The sequence below is a fragment of the Charadrius vociferus genome, unplaced genomic scaffold, assembly GCF_000708025.1.
Source record: "Charadrius vociferus isolate BGI_N301 unplaced genomic scaffold, ASM70802v2 scaffold192, whole genome shotgun sequence".
Taxonomy (NCBI): Eukaryota; Metazoa; Chordata; class Aves; order Charadriiformes; family Charadriidae; genus Charadrius; species Charadrius vociferus.
In genome coordinates this window covers 2987769-2995928 of record NW_009647437.1, presented here as the reverse complement: position 1 = coordinate 2995928, position 8160 = coordinate 2987769, and the positions used below count along the sequence as shown (strand labels likewise).

General features: G+C 39.7%; 1 protein-coding gene across 1 annotated transcript; it reads right to left on the bottom strand.

Annotated features, from left to right (window-relative positions):
- Positions 1-2384: 2384 nt before the first annotated feature.
- Positions 2385-7931, bottom strand: CRIPT (cysteine-rich PDZ-binding protein). The gene is made up of 4 exons (XM_009880647.1): positions 7850-7931; positions 7430-7484; positions 5685-5788; positions 2385-2851 (listed from the first exon to the last, which is right to left on the bottom strand). The coding sequence occupies exons 1-4, from the start codon at positions 7929-7931 to the stop codon at positions 2787-2789; spliced, it is 306 nt and encodes a 101-aa protein (XP_009878949.1). The 3' UTR covers positions 2385-2786.
- Positions 7932-8160: the final 229 nt, after the last annotated feature.

Genomic DNA, 8160 nt, shown 5'->3' with positions numbered 1-8160 from the left:
TCAATAATCTGCATCAAAATGTTGCTTATAGTTAGCCCAGTAATAGCTCTAGCCACTGAACACACAGAAACAACAAGGACCGTATAGGAATTCAGCAGTACTGAGGAAAATTCTAATCCTACTAAATTTGGCAGCACAAATCTCTTATGTAAGATGTGATTTAGAGGACAGTCTCATCATCCGGGAACATTACTTTGTTCTTCTCAGTACATTAAACAAAAATGGCAACTTTCCATTACAGATTTTCTTTTGCTTTTCACTGCATAATGTCTCAGGAAAGGCATCCCATGCTAACAAGACATTTTTAGTATCAACGAAAATGCTTTTATATGACAATTCAATTATACTGAAGGTATATAAAATTTTAAAAGCTAAGTTTAAGTGCTTCTTTGCCACGATTGCCTTGAACTGTGGTGCATCTCAGAGGTGCAGGAGAGGGCTTGTGATCTAAATTTAAAGCAATGGGTCTCCAAAACAATGCTTGGAAAATGGGCTTTTCTGAAAGTTGACTACCAGCAAATTTACAGATCTCAGGAACTGAAGGTCTCATCATGCTAAGAAGGTTCGAGAGCTACACTTCGACAGAAGATCCTAGGCATGTACAAACCACTCAACAAAGCACTGTTTGTAACGACTATTAAAAAACAAAACAAAACCTATCCTCCTTTTCCAAGAAAAATACATTTTCACATGCAAAAGCAGCTGCCCAGTAATAGGATACAGGTGCATAACAACTCTATTCACAAAATAATTATGAACAAAGGACCATACTATTTAAAACCCTGTTGTTCTTAAATCAGTAACAAAATGAGGTAAAGAGTTCGTTCAGTGCCAATATTTACAGAGTGCAATAAATGTTCAATTCATACCACGTATGCAAGATTTACAAACAGTAATGCTTTTGAAATATAGATACTGGCAAGTTTTAGGAAGACAAGAAAAGAAGTTTTATTCACAGAATAGCAAAAAAATCAGTTTTATAGAACACACCCATAAAGCGTGAAGAGTTCAGAGAGTATCAGACAATCTGCCATCTGAAATTGCTACACATTCTGGCAACAAGCACTTGCTGCAAAACTTGAAGCTAATTACAGACATTTTCTTTTCATCCATACAAACGGTGTACCATAAAGATGTACACTAATACTAGAATTCTTTGATGTGTTTGGAAACAAGTGGCCACCACCATGTGGAAATAACTTTGCTGGATGCCAGCTATCACCAGCTAGTTAATCCACATACTTCCATTCAATTGTTAAGGTAGGTGAGCTTTTAAAATGAAAAGCAGCAGCATTCATCTCTTCTTTTGGGGGACCCAGCTCATTTCGCTATCCTGACAAAGCTTCTTAGTAGATAAAATGCTGAAAAGAATTGCCATTTTGGTAACTGTGGGATGTCAACACATTTGGAAAAGGAAACTGGTGACAAATGCTCAATAATGGATAGTTAAAGGTGACAGGAAACGTCAGACAACTCCTTTAGAGGGCTACTTACAGCAAAGATAACTATATTCCCAGTATTCTTTATTTTCTCCCACTAAGACATAGAAAGAACAGCGATTTTTCAGTCTTCCTTGGTCCTGCAATTGTCTCACTAATAGATGTGAGAACAAAAGGAAACGTAAAACAGAGTGTCTATTCATAGGGAAATTCCCATTGATAGTTTTTCTGTTACAGTTGAAAGTTGCAGAAGTGTAAGAGATTGCCAAGAGGAGATTGCTTGGAGGAGTAAACACTTAAATAGGCCTAGTTAAACCCCCGCCATGAATTAAAAGTACCATTCTTTTCCCTTGAAATGCATGCATAGTGAACATATTACTTTCCACATCAGAAATTGCTTTCTTATGTAGAAGGTAACCAAAGGACAAAAGAACTGCAGAGCTACACTCAGCCTCTCACGTTCAGAGAGGCTCACTTCAAGTCTTATATCAAACCAACGCTGAAGAGAAGGCAGCCTGTTTTGATCTTTCAAATTTGACATGTATATAAGCAATTACATCATAGAATTCAAGAGCCAGTTTCAAACCAAGTATTTAAAAGCCAGACTACCTTAGGAAATGACGAGACTGAGACTTGCCATTAGAAATAGATGCTCATTATTTTATTGCCTTGGGCCACCAGATGCCATATGTAAAGCCTCCTTAGAGGCTGACAGGGGGATAGCTGATCAGTCTTACTGCCAAAGTAAGAACTGGCACAGTAACACATTAGATTTCAGTAGTTCAACAATTGGTGATTAACCAACCCTACTGTAGGCAGAAAATTCAACAGGACAATTGCATTAAAATCTGAAGAGCAATACTTAGAAGGGAGGATGTAATAGTTCGGGGTGAGAGTAATTATAAATACCTATAAGCATAGAACTAAATGAAGATACTATTTTAATGAGGTGATACAAGCTCATATTTTATACATCTATAAAATATTACTATCAGACAAGCAGAAGACTCAAGATACTGCAAAAGAATAACAGTGTTAATCTCCAGGACCTGTGTTACGATGGTAACATAGTTTCAACCTATCCACTAGGATCCTCTCATGCACTTTGAACTGTATCAGCTGCTGCAAACCATTACCTTTAAATATCAGTTAACATTAGTGCTAAAAGAACAAAAATCAAATATTATGCACATTTCTAGGCAAACAATCAGGCTATCTTTACCTCTCATCGCATTCCAGGTAAATGTATTATCTTCCAGAAAGTAATATTCACAAATGATTTTAGAGAAAAGTTAACTGTACAAAGACACAGAAGTCAAAGTTCATTAAAAAACCTAGTCAATACAATTAGACAGAAGTTTGCTTGTAATTCTTCGTATCCAAGACCTTCTTGCCACACATTGAGCAGATGCCTATAAGCACATAAAAGGTGTGTAAATTATTTTAAAATAATTACATTTTTTCTTCAAAACCACAGTTGCTATGTTTTTGTAAAGATAATTCTCAAAAAAAATTGTTTAAATGACCTCTCACAGACAATCTATCTGTGCATTTTCTCACCAGGTATTGCAAATTCAGAAGTAACAATATGACTTCTAATACAAATTAGTATTTGCAGCATATGTGTAATGCTACCACCTTAAAAAAAAAAAAAAAGGCTCTATTTTGAGAGCATTATGATTCACAACACTACTGAAAGCCTCTGTCATTTGCTGGAATACTGGAAGAGAGCCAGGAACTGCTCCCACCTGGCAAACAGGTAAAAATGGTGTATTATTAAACTTTGTAAGTCTTGTAGCCGAACCAAGGCCCAAGACAGACAGCTAGGCTAAGAAAATTTAGTCACCAACGAAATGACTGCTAAATGGAAGATTAACAGGAGGGGAGCTTCAGACAATCGAGAAAGTTGAGAAAAATATGGTTTCATAGAATTTAGCTATTCATAGAGCAGTAGACCTGAGAAACAATGGACACCAAGAATACTAGAGAATTGAAGCGAAGATGACCACTGACATCTCAGAGGACTTTGACCTAAGCTGAAATACTGTCAAGTCAGAAGACTAGAGCATCAAAAAGTACACAAGTTGGGCCGGGGCAGAGGGATGGGTTGTCTCCATATTTCCTTCTTCTTCTAAAGCAGAAAAGTGCAAAATCTTTTGTCTGGTAGGGCCACATCTCATTCTACAAGACCATCGTCAGCAGACAAAAAAAAATGTCAAGTGGCAACTATTCCTGTTAACTCTCTTCAAATCATGTGCTTTCATATATTGACATCATGTGACTGGAACTGTATCTATGAGTCTATTAGGAAAGAGCACAGCATGGAAAATTTCACGTGATTTACTTTAGAGAGCAAAATCCAGCCCACTTCAGGTCTAAATTGAGGAGTAACTAACTTTAGATTGCCTTTCAATTTCAGAGATATGCAGCAGTTGAAGAACTAAGCTATGTGACTGGATTTGATGCAAGAAACATGTCACAACCACATCTTTGATGGCCAGAACTAGAACTTAAAGCACTTAAGAGTTCTGAATTTTATGAAGAAAGCAGATTCAACCTGAAAGGATACACAAGCAGACAAACACAAAATCCTGAAGCCCACCCAAATTAGCCATAAGTTTAAGAAAGAGAACAAGGTTCTACCATATGAGATACCAGCAGCCATCTGGTGAGCATCTAGCAATCAGAAAAGGCAACCCTCCTACAGCAGGCTGCTAAATCACTCAGTGACACAGCACACATTTATAGAGCAATTAAAGTAACTTCATAAAAAAACCTTACTACTTGTTAGCTCGAACTCTACATCTAACAACTGGCTGACCCCATGTCTGTGTGCTATGTGGAATCCTCGGTATTTATCACGTAACTGAGTTCATGTTGGGTTTTTTTTCTGTTCCAGGAATTCCTAAGTTTGAGCCCTTTTGCTTAACCACTCAAAATCACAAGATTAGTAAAAGTTTTATATCCTTAAGGCTCTCCATCAAATTTCCTTGAAACTGATTTATTTTCCCTCAGGAGTTTTTGAACAGTTTTTAACAGTACTGAAGATTTATTAGGAATACGGGAGATAGAAAGCTTCCAGGTATAAGCAGAATTTCAGTGCAGTCATTCACACATAATTCATAAGCACAGAAATATTTTATATATTATGTACTGCACAGGGCAATATCTTGGTTTCTAGGAATGATGATTATATTCTTCTTTTTCATTTTTTAGTTTCACCTTAAGCTGAGTTTGACTTTCAATGCATCAAGCATGTTCACAACTGGACCAGAGACGCCTATTAGAGAAATTAACCTTCCAATAGCCTATGTTAAGCCACTGAATGCATAAGAATACATGCAGGCACAAAGACAACCATGAGCATGATTTGCCTTAAGAAACACTTTCTTAATTGCTTTTACAACTCAATTTATTTTTTTTTCTCTTTGCCTTTTATTCCCCAGGTATCCTACTTTTGTTAAGCTAGCATATCATTTTACCAAGATCAGAAGTTGGATTTTTTGTGGGGTGGATGAGCTTGGGGTGTTTGGTTTTTGGTTTGGAGGGTTTTTTTTTATTGTTTTGGGCAGTTTTTGAGACCACTATTCAGAGTTTTAGATTTAGCTATTATAAAAAAGGGAGAGGGGAGAAGGGAGAGAAAAGGGACTACAACAAGCAATTGAGTTTTACAAAATGCCATTTTTTTTTAAACCAAGAAAAATCAAACTTGCTAGATGACAATTTTCTATGCAATTGCCAAGATTAAGCTTACAGTTATTCTGCCAGTTCTACTGCTCCAGATGCCAGAAACATTCTAAAAGAAGCAGAACCATAGAATGATTTCAGTTGGAATGGCTCTCCAGCAGTCTCTAGGCCTGCTTCTGCCCCACTAAAAACACAGCCAACTTGGATGAGGCTGGCTCAGGGCTCATCAAGTCAAGCTCTGAATACCTCCTGTAGAGATTCCACAACCTCTGTAGGTTCCTTTTATTACAATGTTTGACCACCCTCATGGTGAAAATTGCCTTTCTTGTACGTAGTTAGAATTTTCCACATCCTAACCTGTGTACATAGTCTCTTATTCTATTACTGTGCACCTCAGGAAGGTGTAGAGAAGATGGGAGTCAGACTCTTCTATTAGTTAAAGATAGCCATTAAATCTCATCTTAGCCTTCTCTTTGAAAGGCAAAACAAATTTGAGAGTTCCCCTTGCTCTCTAATTTCAAATCAAACTGGGGTAATTGGGTACTCAGTGAAACTCACCTTTTTTATACGCACATCCTTGACAATAGTGAGACCCTGGCTGATGGACAGAACTCTTACAAATCCGACATATTGCAAATTTGTTCTTTCCATAAGGATCAAACCTGGGGAAAAGGAAAAGTATTTTATTTATATGCCTTGAAATAAAGTATTTCCTCTGCCTCATGCTAAAAAGTCTAAGCCAGGGGATGCAGACAGAAACTCCAACAAAAACTGTAATTTAGAAAAAGGACATACAAAGATTATTTGTAATAGGCTACTACCAACACAAACTTAACAAAAGCAGAACTAAAAATGTGTCTTTTTATTAAGATACTAGACTGTTTTAAACTTAAACGCCTTCCAGCAGTGCCTTGCTGCCTTGCATAACAGAATGTCCCCTGTCCACTACGGAAACGCTCAAGAGATGCGTGCGGTAGATTGAGAACTGGCTGACAGATAGAGCTCAGAGAGTTGTGGTTAGTGGTGCAGAATCTAGTTGGAGATCAGTAACGAGTGGTGTCCCTCAGGGGTCAGTACTGGGTCCAGTCCTGTTCAATATATTCATCAATGATCTGGATGAAGGGATAGAGTGTACCATCAGCAAGTTCGCTGATGACACAAAACTGGGAGGAGTGGCTGACACGCCAGAAGGCTGTGCCGCCATACAGCGTGACCTGGACAGGCTGGAGAGTTGGGCAGAGAGAAACCTTATGAAATTCAACAAGGGCAAGTGTAGGGTACTGCACCTGGGGAGGAATAACCCCATGCATCAGTACAGGTTGGGGGCTGACCTCCTGGAGAGCAGCTCTGTGGAAAGGGACCTGGTGGACAACAGGATGACCATGAGCCGGCAATGTGCCCTGGTGGCCAAGAAGGCGAATGGCATCCTGGGTTGCATCAAGAAGAGTGCAGCCAGCAGGTCGAGGGAGGTCGTCCTCCCCCTCTACTCTGCCCTGGTGAGGCCAAATCTGGAGTATTGTGTCCAGTTCTGGGCTCCCCAGTTCAAGAAGGACAGGGAACTGCTGGAGAGGGTCCAGCAAAGGGCAACGAAGATGATTAGGGGATTGGAACATCTCTCATATGAGGAAAGGCTTAGGGACTTGGGTCTCTTTAGTCTAGAGAAAAGAAGATTTATTAATGCTTACAAATACTTAAAGGGAGGGTGCCAGGGGGATGGGAACAGTCTTTTTTCAGTGGTGCCCAGTGATAGGACAAGAGGTAACGGGCACAAACTTGAACATAGGAAGTTCCATCTTAACATGAGGAGGAACTGGAACAGGCTGCCCAGCGAAGTGGTGGAGTCTCCCACTCTGAAGACAGTCAAAACCCACCTGGACGCCGTGCTGTGCAACCTGCTGTAAGTGACCCTGCTCTGGCGGGGGATTGGACTAGATGATCTCCAGTGGTCCCTTCCAACCCTGACCATTCTGTGATTCTGTAAGATCGTACTGGCCCTTTTAGCATGGGAAATGAGCCTTCCCAGCTCCTCTCCTAACAAAAGCATCAAACCCTAGCAATTTCTGTAAGAATTGCAGTAAAATAGATGCCCAGACTGTACAATTCAGCAGAAAGCACTGATGAAATACGTATGGACTTACCTTTACCAACTAACCAAACGTCGTAATCCCCACAAAATTATTTAAAAAAAAATAAAAATATATGTTTTGGACAAGTTTTGAGGAGTTTCCCAGATATGCAGAAAACAGGCCTCAGTTACAGCAAACTGACTTTTTTTTTAGCTGAAATCAGTATTAAATACTAACCTGGCCTTCTTTGAGGTCAATGCCTTGTTTTCATTTAACTTGCGGCCACCACTTTCTACAAAAAGAATAAAACCATAAACCAATAAATTTCCCTGTTCTAGGCCTACTTTAAAAAGCTCAGTTTACAGCTTTTACACACGTGCAAATAAACTCACCATGACAGATAAAACATATAGAACAGCATTAAAGCACAGGACAACAGAATACTTTATACTGTGTTCTGTTTGTGTATCGTCATTCCATACAAGGCAAAAAACCCCAGACAAGTTCAATACTGAAGAGCTCAGGGTAAATAAATTCCTAATGCAAATTAACCCGATTAACTCCCTCAAATTTTACCCTTAAGATTGTAAGACAACTCAGATGCCGAACTGGCTTTAAGATACCTGAAAAACAGGTGTTAAACCTCCCCAAGATTACCTGTAGTGTTTCTTGCACCATCTTTCCACGTATCCGGAGTGATCACCGTACCGAGTTTCTTCTCACCTATACAAGGAAACATTACCAAGGAAAAAAAAAATTAAAACTATACTCCATTAATACCCGCGAGAAGCGCTGCCTGCGGGGGAATGACAGCTCACACAGAGACATTCCCGGAACCACCACCCACAGCCCGCCCTATAACAGCCCGGGACCCGGCGAGGGGTTCAGCTTAGAGGAGGCCCGGGACCCCCGAGGGCAGGGCCCGGAGGCTGGGGCAGGACTAACACCACCTCCACCCCACCCACACC

Excerpts from the sequence above, each read along its gene's own strand:
- CRIPT (XM_009880647.1), bottom strand. The coding sequence starts at position 7,931 with ATGTTTCCTTGTATAGGTGAGAAGAAACTCGGTACGGTGATCACTCCG. Across the intron at positions 7,485-7,849 it reads TGGTGCAAGAAACACTACAG|AAAGTGGTGGCCGCAAGTTA; the intron begins GTAATCTTGGGG and ends TTCTTTTTGTAG. Across the intron at positions 5,789-7,429 it reads TTGACCTCAAAGAAGGCCAG|GTTTGATCCTTATGGAAAGA; the intron begins GTTAGTATTTAA and ends CCTTTTCCCCAG.